The sequence below is a fragment of the Prunus mume genome, linkage group LG1, assembly GCF_029339155.1.
Source record: "Prunus mume cultivar Tortuosa linkage group LG1, ASM2933915v1, whole genome shotgun sequence".
Classification (NCBI taxonomy): domain Eukaryota; kingdom Viridiplantae; phylum Streptophyta; class Magnoliopsida; order Rosales; family Rosaceae; genus Prunus; species Prunus mume.
The window spans coordinates 21,846,396-21,864,090 of NC_142698.1; the positions used below are offsets into that span (position 1 = coordinate 21,846,396).

Consider the following 17,695-nt stretch of genomic DNA (forward strand, 5'->3'; position numbering starts at 1 on the left):
GTAGATTTATCCATATATTGCACTATAATGGCCTTGTACTTGTTTATATTACTCTTATCAATAAAATACTATCACTTAAATAAATAAATAAATAAAAGACCACTGAGGTGCTAGGGAGTGGAGATTCGACCTTCTTTAATTACTAATTAATCCTCTCAAAATCATCCTAAACATACAAGTGCTATATCATTGTGTCCATATGCAAGTTAACTTTAATATATCAAGTTGGCTTAAATAATCCAAGAACCTATGAAAGGGAACTACATAAACTAATATTTAATTAATAAGATACATATGTCATTTAGGCATATTGGGATGAAGCACGAAAATATTGGTCAAGAGATTACACCATGTATATATAGGGCTAGTGGAACACCACCTTGTAAATTAGATACCACCTTGAAAATTTAAACAATATAATGTATGTGGAAGCTTTCAAAGGGATGACAAACCCACAATGGCTAAAACAATCCAAAGCCTAGCTTAGTTGTGGGCTTGAGTTGGCTTTGTTTGGGTGTGAATTGTTTGGTGTTGTGCTCTTTCTAGAGGAGAGTTTGCGTTTGTGGTTTACGTTGTGGGTGATTTGCTTGGCTTTTCCAAACATGTGTTTATGCCAAACTGTCTTTGGCCTTGTGTAACTTTAATTGGAGGTATACTGTATGAGTTTGATGTTGTCGAATGATCCCTCTGTATTGGTTGTAACCCCTTTATGGGTGGTGGTTGTTGTTATTTGGACCACATTTACTGATTGCATTGGTGACCAGCTCATTTAAATTCTCACGTGAGACTCACACTTTGCCAACTGTAGATTTTCTATACAAACTACTTTTGTCCATTAGTGCCCCAATCATTAGCCGCTAGGTGCATTGATTTCTGACCTAGTTTTTTGGGGTGAAAAATTAGCCTTGGCTCTAGTAGCCGTCATTTCGTATAGAGAGAAATTGGGAGCTTCTTCATCTTTGCTTTTCTTGAAATCTCTTTGGTGTTTTGAAATATGCATCTAGAATACATACATTACATCATTTATATCTATGAAAGATTCTAGGATTAATTTCTTCAAGAATAGTTTATTAAAGAAATTGATCTTTTGCTTATTGAATCTATAGTTCATTTATCTATTACTATCCAGAGCTGAGTTGCGGTGTCATGAGGTGAAGAAGCTGATGGACTAGTTGTCACTTTCGGGAAGGACAACCTTATAACTCAACTAAGTTCGGAGAAGAAGATTGCACTTGGAGGTAGTGCTCATTTCTTAAATAAACTTTAGGATTGTTTGAACTTGTGATTATTTTTTATGTAAGAATCTTCTTGGCTTAGTGGATTACCTAGTCGGAGTGATGACCCCCAGTTTTTCCTAATTGTGGGTTTCTAGGTGAACATGTTTGGTGTGATGTTTGTGATTTTATGACTAGTCATATTGTATTTATTATCTTTGAAATGCATTCACACACTTATCACTCTAGTTGTTGCTAGCACATGGGATGGCTAGATTGACATATCCTTTTGAGTGCTTAGGTTGTCACTTAGTCATCTTCTATATTTGCATGGGTTTGACAATTGATTGATGAATGAATGTGTATTTTTGTTTGTGTTCTTACATTTGTGACTAGTTATTGACTAGTCATACTTTTGCGAAGATTACTTTGCCTATCCAATCTTTTTTTAACTTGGTTTGAGATTATTTTCAAGTTTTTTCACAGATATGCCCATTTTAGTATTGACATATTATACAAAAGCCCATATATGGCCTATTTGGAAGGAGAAAAAAAAAACTAGAATTGCCACTTGTCATTTTTTAATTGGTTCTTATAAAATTTTAACACGCTAAAATAGATTTTTAAAATTATATATTTTTATTTTTACCCCTTCCATCTAAGTATGAATTTCATATTTATGAGGGTGCCTTTGGTGTAGGGGTGGCATTTTAAACCGAAAAACTGAAAAATCGCAAAAATCAACCGACAATTTACCGCAATGAAACCACAATCGCGGTAAACCGAACTGCATTTGCGGTATTAAAAACCGAACTGCATTTGTGGTTGCGGTTGCGGTATTTGATTTTCAAAACTTGCGGTTACCGCAAACCGCAAAGTATAGCCGCACGGATGATGAAGTTGAATTATACAAGGAAATGGAACATATAACAACTTGTAAATAATTAGTTTATTTATGCTTCTTCTTATAATAAAATGTACTAAACTATGTTGTTTTATTTGTAGATAACATTGGTGCTCAAACAACACAACGGGGTTCTTCAAATCCACTCACCACCAACACTTGAGTTTGTAGCTTTAGTTTGTAACATTGGTGCATTGCATTTTCCTTTTAGTTTGTAACTTTAATTAACTTTGAATTAGATTTTTCTTTTTAGTTGTAACTTTAATTCATTTTACTTTGCATTTTCCTTTTGGTTTGTAACTTTAAAGGATTTGGAATTGGAATACTTGAGAAGTTTAACTTTAATTGGAATGCTTGGAATTGTAACTTTAATTTTCTTAGGTTGTGAATGCTTGAGAAGTTGAGGAGATTGTGAATTTATATATGTTTGAGAAATTGAGGTTGTGTATTTATTTATTTAGGTTGTAAATTTATATTTTTGTGAATGCTTGAGAACTTGCGGTTTTAAACCGCTAATTCGCGGTAACCGACCACATTTTGCGGTTTACCGCAATGCTGTAAACCGCAAAACGCGGTCGGTTTGCGATTTCAAAATCATCAAACCTCAAATAGTCGGTTCGGTTTGCGGTTTGAGTAAAAATTCGCGATTACCGAACCGCAACCACCCCTACTTTGGTGTACATATAAAGTCAATTTTGGTGGTCCACAAGTCTATTCATATTAGGTCATTTTTTTATTAAAACAAAATGGTACGTAAGACAAAAACTATCACAAATGTTGTGAAATCTGACTATGCGGAATAGTTAGTTTTGGTGAAGTAGTAATGCTATTTATTTGGCAATACTGTGCTGTGAAAATAATCAATGTTAAATTTGTTGTGAGAGAAATCAGTTGTAAGATAAAGCAGTTTGGCATTTGGCAAACTTTTTGTTACAAGTGTTGTTGATACTGATTCCTGCATAATCAGAAAATGATTGCCACATAATCATTAAGCCTAGCATCTCTTCGAAACTAATTCCTGCATAATCAAAAAATGAAAGCATATCATTAGTTGCTTTCCCTTATAGCTTTCTTTCATAGCAATTTTTAACAATAAGTGATTTTCTCATAGTTTACCAAACAAATTGGGCTTCCTAAATTTTTTTTAAAAAATCACTTATCAACCCTAATAAGCAATGCCAAACAGACACTTAGAACACTAAAATGGCGAGATGTATTTAAATTGTATTTATAATTTTTTTCATAATTATTTTAGGTTAATTAATATTTATTTTCAACTTTCCACTTTTTTTCCAACTCCATCACAACCATCACGCTGAACCATCACTCATCACTGAGGGGACAAAGAACCGCAGAAAGAAGGAAAAAAGACTCTACGGCGGATTATGCATATGCAATTTTCCTATAAACAATCAGAGTCAGTGTCCTCAATTAAAATATATAATTGACCGGGTTCAAATGGTTGGTACCAAGCAGCTATCAAAGTTTGACTAGTCTAAATTTGTAGGGTTCCCTCCGATTGCTTGAGGTGTTTTCAATTCGGAAATGACAACCAATTATATTCCAACTAGAAAAAACTTGTTTAATTGCTAATTACATTTATGAAAACCATCCTACAACAGGTGCAAGTTAAGTTTAATATATCAAGTTGATATAAACCACAAAAATATTAATTGGTCATGAAATTATATCATATATAGTGCTAGTGGGACCCTTGTATATTATACACCACCTTGAAAATTTGAAATATATTAAGGGGTTATCTTATGGCTGACTTAAAAACCCATGACTAAAACGATCCAAACCATATCTTCTCTTGCAGCCTCTTATAACCAGGCCTTATCAACGAAGACAAGAGGCATGTTAAATATGGTATGAGACTTTTGAGAGCTTGAGGTACATGCATGTTGTTGTCCCATATGATGAATGAATGACGGTAATAATATTATTATTTCCCTATAATATTTTATCGAAAAGAAGTAAATTTTATTAACTGAAAACATTGGTTACAATATATAAAATCATCAATAATACAATTCATCGACCTTCTTCTAATCAATAATTTGCACCTTGTTTAGATAAAGCAAAAAGGGGAAGAGCATGAGCCACTTTATTCATACCGAATATGAAGTTTTTTTTTTTTCGTTAATAATGCTTTTTATCACAGTGTGTAGAATGATTTTTTTTTTCACATGTCTTTAAATCTGGATGGATTGTACACTCTTTAGCATTATAAAGTAGACAAGAAAATTTTTCAGTCGGGTCCTTTCCAAGTGACGAAGGGTTTTAGTTCAACGAGTGAAAGACTATCATGATTCATGAGAGAGAAATGAAGGCGAAAAAGAAACTAATGGAAGAAAAAGATTATTATCAAAGCATGCAAATTAGGTCGTACTTTTTGCTCAACAACTCTAATGGAAGAAAAAGAAGCTAGCAAGTCATAGACAGCTGTTGGCCTACAGATGAACGGTGAACTTGGAAGTTTTGTAAGGTTGGTCTTGTACGTAGCTTTTGAACTGAAATATTTGTCGGGAGAGTAGGGACGCCTTTTGTTCCATTCTATGGACACACACGGTTTGAACTTTAATAAGAAAATGAGACCCACTCTTCGATTTTTCTATATGACATAGAGATGTTTGAAACTTTGAAGCCTCTTGCATGAAAGTCTCCATTAAAATGCTGAACTTCGAAATTTCTTACCTTCCATGGTGGAGGTGATAGATGAACACATCAGCTCAAGTTAGAATACCCACGTGCTATTCACGTGTTAGTTTGTTAAGCTGTTAGTTACTTAAGCCTTCAGTCTTTACAATTGTATATAAGCTAAACTGTGCTTTGTAATATTCATTCAGTAAATAACCAAACAGAAAAATCTCAATATATTCTCTCTGGATTTCAGTCTTTCTTCTTCCTTTGTTTTTTGCCAAATACCTCTTCTGTTATCATGGTATCAGCACCCATGGTGATGATCTAGATCTGTTATTCCGCTTCTCTTTCTCTTTGCTTCCTTCACCTCTCTTGTTCTCTCTGCAATTCCTAATTTCTCACCTTTCTCAGATTTCTCAGATTTCTTCGAATCCAAATTTTCTTTTTCTAAAAACCTAATTTCTTCACGGCTTCTTCTTTTCTCAAAATTGAGAGTCTTCTTGGCCTCCTTACGATTCGTCTTGCTGATGATAACTTCTTGAAGTGGAGTTATCAGATCGAATCTATGCTTCAAGGCTACGAGCTTTTTGGGCATTTCGATGGTTCTTCGGTTCCACCTCCTCAATTCGCCATTGTTGATGAGGAAGGCAACACTTCTGAGCTTACCACTGCTTATAAGGAGTGGATTCGTACTGATAAAGCACTTTTGAGTTTACTCATTGCTTCTCTGTCTGACGAGGCGCTTGAATACGTCATTGGATGCAAAACAGCTCGCGATGCTTGGATCAACCTCTCTGATCATTATGCTTCGTTTCTCGCGCTCGGATTAACCATCTCAAAGCGGGTTGCAAACCGCAGTAAAGGTGGAGATTCCATCGAGCGTTTCTTGCTTCGTCTCAAACATTTTCGAGATCAACTGAATGCTGCTTGTATCAAGATTTCTGATGATGATTTCAATATTAATGCTTTGAATGGCTTACCTCCCGAATATGACATAATCAAGACTGTCTTGATTGCACGAGATACTCCATTGTCTCTCAAGGATTTCAGAGCACACTTCTCGCAATGAACAAACTGCTGAGGCTCGTATTGTTCATCATACTGCGTTATATGCGACTAATTCATCTTGTGCTCAAGGTTCCTCTGTGTCTTCAGGATAGGGTATTTTACGTACACCTTCTCAACCTTTACCACATGTTTAGTCTTTTGGTGGTCAGCAGAGTTCTTTTTCTCGTGCCTCTGGTTCTCGAGGTTTTTCTGCACAAACCTCTGGTCGTGGGAGGTTTAATGGTGGTCGCCATATCTCTTCTCAGTTTCGGGGTAGTGGTACTTCTGGTTTTCCTGGAGGTTCTAATTCCTATCGATCTCATGTGGTGCCTGAGTGTCAAATTTACAGCAAGCGTGGACATACAGCTGCTAATTGCTATTATCGTCATGCCAATTCCTCCTCTTCTACTTCCAGCATTGTTGAATGCCAAATCTATGGCAAACGTGGGCATGGCGCACTTGATTGTTTCCACAGGTCAAACTACTCATTTCAGGGCCAAGCACCTCCTTCATCTCTGAATGTTATGACTGCTCAGACTTCTTTCTCTCTTAAGCACGTCTAGATTGCAGATAGTGGTGCTTCTCATCATATGGTTGGCAATTCCTCTCAATTGGATCATGTGACTCCTTGTAATGTTGATGAGAATGTTACTGTTGGCAATGGGGCAGGTTTGACTATTCAGAATCTTGGCACTGCTACTATCTCTTGTGCCCAATCTAATTCACTGCATCTTCATCTGTTTTGCATGTTCCTAAGCTCAAAGCAAATCTATTATCCGTCCATTCAATTGTGTAAAGACAATAATTGTTTTATCACATTTGACATCTCTGGCTTTTATATACAGGACAAGATAACCAAGGCAATTCTTCTTCAAGGCAAGAGTAATCAAGGTTTATATCCCATTCCTCTTTCTGCTTCTCAAAGATCTCGAGGTGTTTCTTCTATTTCTTCCACTCCAGTTGCATATCTTGGACAACATGTCAACGTCTCTATCTGGCATCAAAGGTTAGGGCATCCAACAAATACCGTTGTGCAAAGAATGCTTCAAGATTCTGCTTTATCTGTTTCTGTTGATACTTCTCAAGCACTATGTACTGCTTGTTTACATGGTAAAATGCACAAGCTTTCTTTTCCTAAGGATCATATTAAGTCTAATGTTCCCTTTCCGAGGATACACAGTGATGTATGGGGTCCTTCCCGACATAAATCCATAGATGGTTTTCGATACTATGTTAGTTTCATTGATGAGTGTACTGGTTACTTATGGCTTTATCCACTGTTTAATAAATCTGGAGTGTTTGAAGAATTTCTCAAGTTCTATGCTCTTGTCACTAATCAGTTTAAGGCTACTATTCAGTATTTTCAAAGTGATGGGGGTGGTGAGTTCATTAGTAGGCAATTTTCTTCTTTTTTGGATTCAAAAGGGATTATTCATCAGGTCTCTTGTCCATACACCCCTCAGCAAAATGGTTTGGCAGAGAGGAAGAATCGCCATATTATCGAAACTGCTCTTACTTTACTAGTTGCTTCTGCTCTTCCTGATAAGTTCTGGTTTCATTCAGTTGCTCATGCTACTTATCTCATCAATCTTATGCCTAGTTCAGTTTTAAGATATCAGAATCTCCATTTTCAAAGCTTGTATGGCAAGGTTCCTGATATTAAATCTCTTAGGATTTTTGGTACTGCAGTTTACCCATATATCAGACCTTATAATGAACATAAGCTTCAGCCAAGAACAGCTCAATGTGTTTTTATGGGATATTCTCCAGGTTATAAAGGGGTCATTTGTTACAATAGATCCACCTCAAGGTTTGTTGTTTCCAGACATGTCATTCATGATGAAACTGTTTTTCCTTTTAAGTCTCATTCCATCTCAGCAGATTCAGTTCCAAGTTCATGCTCTTCTCAGACTCAGCCTTTACCAATTTGTGTTTCACTTCCTCCATGTATCCATGCTTTAAATCCTAGTGATATATCTGGTTCTATATCTCCTCAACATGTTTCTTCATAAAACCATAGTTCACAGAATGATTCTATTTCATCTTTAGAATCTACTGAGAATCCTGCCTTGTCTTCCAGTGATTCAATCTTATCTGCAATTAATGATCAGCAACTACAAGTTCTCTTGCCTGCCTCCCCTTCTGTCTCTAGTTCTATGTCTCCTCCTGTTAACACTCGTGCTATGCAGACTAGATCAAAGTCAGGTATCTTTAAGTCTAAACAGTTTGAAGATTATCAGTGTTATTATACTACTCTTCCTGTTATACATGATGCTACTGAACCAGCCACTTATAAGGTTGCTTCTCAATCTGTTCATTGGATTCAAGCTATGAAGGACGAAATTGAGGCATTACATGCTCAGGGTACTTGGGAGTTAGTTCCTAAGCCAAGTTCATAAAAATATTGTTGGTTGTCGATGGGTATATCGAATTAAGAAAAACTCATATCACTTTGGCTAGATATAAGGCCATATTAGTTGCCCAAGGCTTCAGCCAAGCTCCTGGACTGGATTTCAGTGAAACTTTTAGCCTTGTGGTCAGACACACCACAGTAAGGTTGATATTAAGTATCGCAGCGATGAACCGATGGTCACTTCGTCAACTTGATGTTAAGAACGCATTTTTACACGGTGATCTTGAGGAAGAAGTCTATATGCATCAGCCACAAGGTTTTGAGGATCCAAAACATCTCAGTTATGTTTGCAAGTTATGGAAGTCTCTTTATGGTCTTAAGCAAGCTCCAAGGGCTTGGAATGCCAAATTCACAGGTTATCTTCCAGCCATTGGTTTTGAATCATCTCACTCTGACCCTAGCTTATTTGTGAAGCATCTAGGTTCAGATATTGTGATCCTTCTCTTATACGTGGATGATATAATATTGACTGGTTCAAAGGTGGCTTTGGTGCAAGAAGTTGTTGATGAATTAAGCTCAGTTTTTGATATGAAAGATATGGGGAAGTTGAAATATTTCTTAGGATTACAGATTTCATATAATACAGCTTGAGATATTTTTGTTAACCAGGCTAAATATGCCAAAGATTTGCTTGCTAAGGCTGGTTTGAGTTCATGCCGACCTTGTCCTACCCCTTATAAACCACATGGTCAATTGTTAAAGACTGAAGGTGATGCTTTGACTGATCCTACAATCTACAGAAGCATTGTTGGTGCATTACAGTATTTAACATTTACCATACTGAATCTCTTATCTGTTAACACAGTATGTCAGTTCATGACTACTCCTTCAGAGTTACATTTTCAGTTAGTTAAGAAGATTTTGCGCTATCTTCAAGGTACCTTGGATCATGGACTTACCTTGACTAGTGGTGCTTGGGAACTTAATGCTTACAGTGATGCAGACTGGGCAGCAGATATAAGTACTAGATGATCTACCACTGGTTTTGTGGTTTTCTTAGGCCATAATCCTATCTCTTGGCAATCTAAGAAACAGAACTCAGTCTCCAGGAGTTCAACCGAAGCAGAATACAGAGCATTGGCTCATACAGCAGCATATTTGGCCTGGATCAGACAAGTTTTGCTTGATTTGAAAGTGTTTCTACCTCAGCCTCCTACTATACATTGTGACAACCTTTCTGCTCTAGCATTGAGTTCTAATCCTGTGTATCACTCACGAATCAAACATCTTGATATAGACTTTCACTTTGTTAGAGAAAGAGTACAAAGAAGAGATCTCTCCATGCAGTATATTCCAACAGATGAACAGGTTGCAGACATATTTACAAAAGGGTTACACAGTCCAATCTTCACAAAGCATTGTGGTAATTTATGGCTTGGGAACCCAGCTGGATTTGAGGGGGAATGATAGATGAACACATCAGCTCAAGTTAGAATACCCACGTGCTATTCACGTGTTAGTTTGTTAAGATGTTAGTTACTTAAGCCTTCAGTCTTTATAATTGTATATAAGCTAAACTGTGCTTTGTAATATTCATTCAGTAAATAACCAAACAGAAAAATCTCAATATATTCTCTCTGGATTTCAGTCTTCTTCTTCCTTTGTTTTTTGCCAAATACCTCTTCTGTTATCAGGAAGTTGCATTAGATTGGGGAGTTGGTATGATAGGAGCTTCTGTATGATTTATATTTCTTTCCTGTCAATTTACTGTCCCAATAATGATCGTTAAACTTACTTTTACTTGAAAATCCCTTAAGAATCTAGCAAAGCAAAAAACCAAAATCGAGCAGCTTTACTATTGTTGTGAAAAACATAGCTGAGGAAAATACTGCAGATGGAGATGTAATCAAGGAGCAAGGCGCGACATCATCAAACAGCTACTCAGCTGTGGAGGACTCTCAAAATAACCCACAAGATATAAGCAAGAGCAAGGAGGATGGCACCAAAACAGTACCATATTTACAAGTTTTTCTCCTTTGCTGAATCCTTGGATTACATGTTAATGAATGTTGGTACAATCAGTGCTATTGGAAATGGGGCCGATGTGATTAATTCCTTTGGAGAAACTAGGAATAATAAAGACAACAATAGTTGTAGGTTGAATATGATGAGTAAGGTGTGCTTATAATTATTAAAATACTACGTTTGTTTTATAATTCTTTTTGGTCATTTTATATTAGGATAAATTAGTAATTCAATAAATAATTTGATAACTCAATTAATCTAAGGTTTCGTTTAAACGCACTCATTTAAAAATCACATAAGTCGAATCTATATTAATTTATAATTTTAGATCTCTGAAACTAGATGTATGATGAATGGATCTGATGAATCATGCGATGTGTAATTGTCACTTGCTGAGCGAAACGGCGTCGCTTGTGAAATATATTTGAAAGTTGCCTGCTCTATTGTCGGTCACAACACAAGACAAAAACTAGTAAATCAATGACGAGTGAAGCGACGTCGTTGTCAGGGTTGGCTTGCAAATAATATCAAGCTGGGAAAAATCCGCCAAAGCAGAGGAGGATTCTCATACGCCAGTTAACAATTAGCAGCCAGAAATATTCTCGAAATTTAGAATCAAATGGAATCTCTCCATCTCCATATAATAATTGGTGGCCTCAGAGTCCCTCAAATATTCAATAACATCCCCAAAAATCCTTACTTGGATATCATTTCTTTCTGTCAAGACCCTGTTTGGTTGCCGGGAAAATTGAGGAGCAGAACAGATAAAGCAGAAAGCTTTCTTTCCCAGGTTTCATATTTCACTTCAATCAATCAATTTTCATTTTATATGTGCTTGTTTGTGATTAGAAAACTATTGGGTGTTGCTTAATTTTGATTTTGGTTTTTGGGTTTTCTTAAAGGTTATTGCTTTGTCATGGTCCAAGTACTGCAATGATGCTGATGGTGTATGCTGTAGGAGCTATTACATGCTTAGACTCTAATATTCAACTGCATGAGGCATTGCCCTGCAAGACTACCCATGTGAATTTCTTGAACAAAATTTCAATTTGTCTTAGCTCAACTGGAGCTCCTTGTAATTCTATACTCTCTGCCTCCTGCTTTTCTTGGAGAAACCGTGTTCAGCTAAACAGCCCCAAGAAATGGCTTGTAAGTGTTTGTGCTAGTTTCTCTCTTTTCTCAAAGATTTTTTTTTTTTTGGTTCTTTTTGGGATTTATAAGAGTGTTTGATGTGTTTTACTATGACCCATTACAGTGCAGGATGCATGATTCGAGTTCATCAGATGATGAGTATCGATCCTCACGCAACATAGCAATCAGTTTGTTTAGGCGGTACAGGAATGTGGTTGACCGTGGAGGAGGTGCCAACCTAAAAGTACATTCAGTGTTTTTCATGAACTGCATATTTGTGAGGTTTGCTTTGTATACTTTCTTTTCCGATTACCGTGTTTGTTTTTGGTTGATCAGGAGTTCATCAGTGCTGGGGTGAATGCATATGCGCTGGGCTGCACAGATGAGGGGTTAAGGAAAGAACTTGTTGATATGAAAGAATCTGGTGTTGAAATTGAAGGAATGCAAAGCTATGGTGGAACCACCAGTTTGAAATCCAAGATTGCATCAGAGGAGGTAAGTCACTCCTTCCTCCTTGAACTTGAATCACTTGTTAAAACAGAACCTTGTTTAGCTATATTCACAAGTTATCTGATTGTCTTAAGATTGTAAAGTTAATTTTGTAGCCATTCTCTTTAGAAACAAAGAGGTTCATCTGTTTATATTTGAGATCTATTTACTAGTCATCGTCTAGTGCTGGAAATTTGAGAAGCTGGCTATGCCAGTTAAGGCTTCTGTTGGTCATACATTCTACTGTGTGTGAGGTGACTAGTTAACTAAATGGAATTCCATTCTTCCTTTTTGTTTTCACAATGCAGGTTGAGGAGTGCATTCTGTGGTTGAGCATTATATTCATCACCATCCTGTGTACACCACAGCCAACAATAGTTAGGTGGTCATCCACACCTCCAGTGTCAGATGAAGAAAGGCTTAAGTGGAAAGGTTTTTGTGCACTCATAGCAAATGCGTATTACGTGAGAGGAATGGCATGGTAAGATGCTTTCAGCATATTCAATTCCTACTTTGAGTTATATGTTGTTATTCTTATTAAACATGGATGTATTGATGTATCCAAACCCTTGCTTGAAATTCATGTAATTTCTTATGCAAGCAAGTTCACCAATGCATATGTTCCTCAAGCACTTCATGCTAAGACAGCAACTTATCAACTTCCATTTGGCCTTTTCAATAAAACTATCAGGCATTTCAATAAAACTATAAGGCATTTTTAACTACTGTTTTCTCGCAATATAAGTAGTTTCTGAATGTGTAAATTTTTTGTTGAAGGCTTCCGGTAAAGACGCTTCAACTAGAGCAAATGGCAGTGGTTGGACATGCTGAGGAACCTTCAGTTGTTGCAAGTCGAATGCGATTAGTTTTTAGCACACTTGAGGTTAGATAACTAGAGTACATTTTCCAAGTAACTAAATGAGAAGGTTATGTGTTAATGAATTATTTGCATGTGCAGGTTGTGAGTCCACAGTGGCCTAGAGTATAGTGCTTCAATTTCAAAAACAGATGTCATGCTGGCCTTACTATGAAATTTTCAGTATGTAAATCAATGTAGCCTAAACATTCTTCTATTTAGAAAGGAAAGGGGGGAAAATACTTTAACCTGATATTGGAAATTGTTTATAAATGTGAAGAATGTCACTGTTTTTGTTCAGGTTATTTATCACATGCTCTTCCAAGGGTTAGAAAAATTAGTTTAGCTGCTATTCAATTGATATTTTTCTTAAATAATCAATGCAAACATCTAGGGAAGATTGGTGAGCAACTTACAAAGCAAGTCATCTACATCATCATTTCTACCCCCTTCTCTCTCCTCTATGTGGATATTGACTGCAATATCTATGGGTTGATTGACTTGCACCACAAGTTTCCACATTCATGCTGTATAAAACATAATTTACTGTAAAATAATGTGATCATTTTCCACTGAAAGAGCCATGTTCCCAAGTTCTGCAGCTCTGCAATTCTAAATCTAACGGCAGCAGCATCATTAACATGACAATTCAAACCTCTCTCAGCACCTGTAACATATATACTAGCCTGATTCTTATATCTACTCAAAAGTATCATCCACAGGGATGGATGAACTCCAAATTGCATGCATCATTTTCCACATCAACCTACAAAAGGTAGACAACAAAAAGAGATGAGAAAAGTTGAAAACCTTGGACCCTCTCCTTGAATACATTTGCTTTGAGAGTTTAGCTTCATTGAAGACATAGTTGGGTCCCTTTTCCACTTGTTCCAACACAAAAGACAATTTTTGAAAAGAAACATATTACCCAATTGACCTACAAAATTCATTTTAATATTGATCACAACATCATGCTCTACCTTACTAAGCCCATCTCTTCTGTGGAGTTGCTGGAGTAGCATCCTTTCGTCCAGGGAGAGAACGCCTTTTAATTATCTTTCTCGAATCTGCACCAGCTGATAATTGCCTTGGCCTTGAAGAATGAATTGTACTGGATTTTTTTCCAGGACTCATTGGCAGAGATTTTGGACTTGCTGGTTGAGATTTTGGACTCATTGGCTGAGAGTTTTTGCTTACTGAGTGTACTGGCCTTGGACTCATTGGCTGTGGTTTTTTGCTTACTGAGTGTACTGGCCTTGAATTCATAGTTATCTCTTTTAGAGGATTCAATGATTGATATTTTATGTGACTGGCAGTTGGTTTCACCATAGAAATTGAGGTTTTTTCCGGCACTAGTTTTTGGCTTGTTGAAACAGAGTCATGAACCTGAGGAACCTCTGGATATTTACAACTAGGAGGAGCTTTTGTTCGATTCACAGGAGAGCAGTCTGAATCAGAGGATGAAGGGCTAGTAGTACTATCCATATCATAAAGGAGGTTGTCTGTCATGTGCGGAGTTTGTATATCATGTGAGTTTGAGGAAGAGAAAGAGGGTCTCTGAAGCCTTGTAAGGTGTACTACCTGTATTTAGATATTTAGACATAATTAATTCAAAAGGCAAAACACCTTTTCCCTAAATTCTGAAACCCCATGTCTCACCCAGCAGCTCCTTACCTTTTGTTCTAGAACCACCATGTCCCTCTTTAGTCTTGTAATTGTCGAGTTCTTCCTACGTATTATGTCTTCCAACTCTGCAATCCTCTGTCATGAGTGATAAGGATAACCCAGATCAATCAAAGAAAAAATTTGGCAAGGAAAGAAGGAAACAAGAACAAAACAGGGAGGTTACCCTTGAACCAGCATTTTCAGATGACTGGAGTAAAGAGGTTAGGTCCTGTATGGTCCCATCTTTCTCTTCACAATCCTTCTTGAGATTGTATATGTCTTGTTCAATGGCTAAGGTGTTTAGCTGTGGAAATTACAACAAATTACATCAAGCACATGAAAAGTGATACCTTAGAAAATAGAAATTGTTTGATAATTTAGGCAACATATAATTCCATTGGGTAGTTACAATTTTCAAATAGCATTGAAAGAATAGCAACAAAAGGAGAGTGAGTAAAAACTGCCATTGAAACATAGATCTAGCAGTTCAACTTTTGCTTGGGAAGAAAATCAGTTAAGTGTTTCGAAACTCTTTTTCCACTCAGAAATTTTTATGAGAAACAAGTGATTAAACGAGAAACTTATGGCATATTTGGTTACCTTTGTTGCAAAACTATGCTTTGTTTAATTATAAGAATATTATAAACTTGTATCAGCATGGTTATATCTTTCTATCAGTTCCTTGACAAAGGTCCAATGAATTTGAAATGATAATGTACATGGGAACCTTCCGTTACCTGGATGTCTGCAGCAGAAGTGACACTTGATGCCAGGTCTGATAAATCAGACATACGGCGCTCCTCTTGCTCTTGTACAATTGGGAGAGACATTTTATATTGCAGTGTCTCATCCCCATTGGAGGCTTTCATAACATTGTTACCCTGATACCAAATTAAGAGATGAGCAAGATTCAAGATTTCAGCATTACCATCACAAACTGTGATTTCCTAGTTTACATTACAGAAGAACCTATTTATCTGACATAGAACAAATTCTTACCCCCAACCCATTTTGAAGGTCACGATGTTGATCACAAAGCCAACAACCACAATCAACAAATTTGATTTTATGAGAACCAAATGATTCATTGCTTTGCAATTCTGCGTTTTCGAGGGTGGAAGGCTCCACGGTTGCTGAGTGGTCCTTAATGTTATTCATCTGCTCGCACAGGCTGTCAAGCTTCTGCTGCATGCTTGATAATAGCTGATCCTGGTAACAGAATACAAATAATCACTCATAGATTCAGGAAACAACGTTTCATCAATTGAAGTTGCTCAGCATTTAACATAATATACTAAGGAGATTCAATTGACTAGAAAGATTGATGTTTTACTCAAGGAATATCAAATCTGAAACAATACAACAAAAACCAAAAGCAGAATCAGTAAAAATAATCATATGTCAATTTAGAAGTAGACTGTAGGCCTCTATTAAATTTAGAAATTTAAAATTAAACATGTTAAAAAAACAAGCTTTTACAAGATCCAAAGGGAATTGATATTGAAAAAAAAAAACATCCAATTATGAATAGAACCCCTAATAATTCTTCACACAATGATAACTACATAACAAGAACCGTTAAGATAAGTATAAAGAATTACGCAAGAAATCATCAAAGTACCAACATTTATTACAGAGAAAATCTAAAGATTCATTTTTGAAACAAACCCAATTCAAAAATTAAAAAGAAAATTCAATAAACCTAATTAATTAAAGCTCAATTATCACAAACCCTAAGTTCCACAGATTTCGTTAGCTGTGTAATGTGGCGGTTTTTCTTTGACTCTGCAGCGGCGACACTTATCACGGCAACAAAAAGGAACCTCTGGATGGGGCTAAACAACTCCCAAGCCACGGCTTGCTCGGGGTTCAAGCCACCTTTAATGGCTCGAGCCGAGCTGGCCTCGTCGGCATTGACGAGCCGACCATCGAGGGAGACCCATGCCAGCTTCCGACGAGCCGGCACGGGTCGACTAGTCTCATTGAAGCTGCTGGAGAGGCGGCGCGTAGAAGAGGGTGCCAGTATTGGGGTTAAGAAGACTCGAGCCGAGCCGAAGCCGAAGCCGAAGTCTTGATGGGCTACTTCCATGGCATGAGTGGCGGAGAGGAGAGAGAGAGAGAGAGAGAGTGATTGAAGCGACCAGGATTTGAATGCCAAAGTCTGGTTTTTGGTTTTTTTTTCGGTGATCTTTTTTTTGTTGGGTTGCGAAGTTTTTAATTCAAATGTTTTTAAAATCGAGAGGGAAACCGCAATAACCGTTTGGCCAACGTCCCTTAAGACCTTGGAATTTTTCTCTTTTCCTTTTTTTGAGTTGCGACTTTTCTGATTTCAATTTGTTTTTCTTGTTTCCAACAACAAAAAAAATTGTTTTTTATTGTTTTATTGTCATTTTTCTTTTTCTTTTTTAAACAAAAATTTCTCTAACGTTTACACAAAAATGAATTCGATATATATATATATATACACACAAATTGATGTTCTAACAGTTATATCATATTCTTTAATTATTTACCTGATAGTTGAATATTGATACTAATGTACACTTTAAAAACTAAAAAAAAGCAAAATTTATAGTGAAAATGCATTGTATTTGGGTGGGGGATAATGCAAATAGATTGTTAAAATGAAATTGTTTTCTAAATAAACCCTGGCTAGACTCTGTCAATTCATGCTTTAACTTGGTAAGTTCGTAATGGTTTTGACCGTGGTGTACATATAAAAACATGCCTCAAGTGGTGTGGAAGAGATGAGAAAAGGTTGCAAACACTTGACTGTGGTGTAAGTATAAGAACATATCCCAAGTGATACGAACCAAATGAGAAAAAGTTGCAAATTCAGTGACACTTAAATCAATTTTTGTAAAAGAGAGGAAAAATCTCATACAAATGGAGAATATTAAAGATTTCATGATATGAATCCCTCATATTTGGAATGGAACTTATGTGTGGATTTTCTCACTTCGCTTGTAACATTTCTATTTTCATTTTGTATTTATCGTTCATGAAAAAGAAAATTGAATGCTATGAAACAAGATTACAAATAAGGGGGTAACTTTCATTGTAAAAAAATGAATTTGTTTGGTTTTGTTTTGTATTTGTGGTAAGAAAATTGAATGCTTTGAAACAAGATTACAAATAAGGTTGAAACGGAAATTTTTAATGGGAAAAAAAATTATTTTGATATAGGTGATAGTCTAAACTTAAGGAAATTATGATTCATTATTATTGAAGATAAAGCTAATATATACAATAAATAATGGGCATGTGTGTGGGACTACCTGTACAAGTTGTTATAACCACATTAACTAATTTCTTACAAAAGTAACTAATTACAAACTAATCTAATCAGCTAACTACTCTCTTTA

The 17,695-nt window shown here is 36.3% G+C and overlaps 2 protein-coding genes across 2 annotated transcripts; one reads left to right on the plus strand and one right to left on the minus strand.

The window, feature by feature from the left end:
- Positions 1-10,679: 10,679 nt before the first annotated feature.
- Positions 10,680-12,965, plus strand: LOC103319529 (orotidine 5'-phosphate decarboxylase). Its single transcript, XM_008221082.3, has 7 exons — positions 10,680-10,979; positions 11,092-11,338; positions 11,445-11,564; positions 11,657-11,815; positions 12,118-12,290; positions 12,587-12,692; positions 12,768-12,965. The coding sequence occupies exons 2-7, from the start codon at positions 11,123-11,125 to the stop codon at positions 12,795-12,797; spliced, it is 804 nt and encodes a 267-aa protein (XP_008219304.2). The 5' UTR covers positions 10,680-10,979; positions 11,092-11,122; the 3' UTR covers positions 12,798-12,965.
- A 28-nt stretch (positions 12,966-12,993) lies between these two features.
- Positions 12,994-16,569, minus strand: LOC103319544 (inactive rhomboid protein). The gene is made up of 7 exons (XM_008221099.3): positions 16,063-16,569; positions 15,330-15,539; positions 15,068-15,211; positions 14,515-14,634; positions 14,340-14,426; positions 13,646-14,246; positions 12,994-13,431 (listed from the first exon to the last, which is right to left on the minus strand). Exons 1-6 carry the CDS (start codon positions 16,417-16,419, stop codon positions 13,650-13,652), a joined length of 1,515 nt encoding a protein of 504 aa, XP_008219321.2. The 5' UTR covers positions 16,420-16,569; the 3' UTR covers positions 12,994-13,431; positions 13,646-13,649.
- Positions 16,570-17,695: the final 1,126 nt, after the last annotated feature.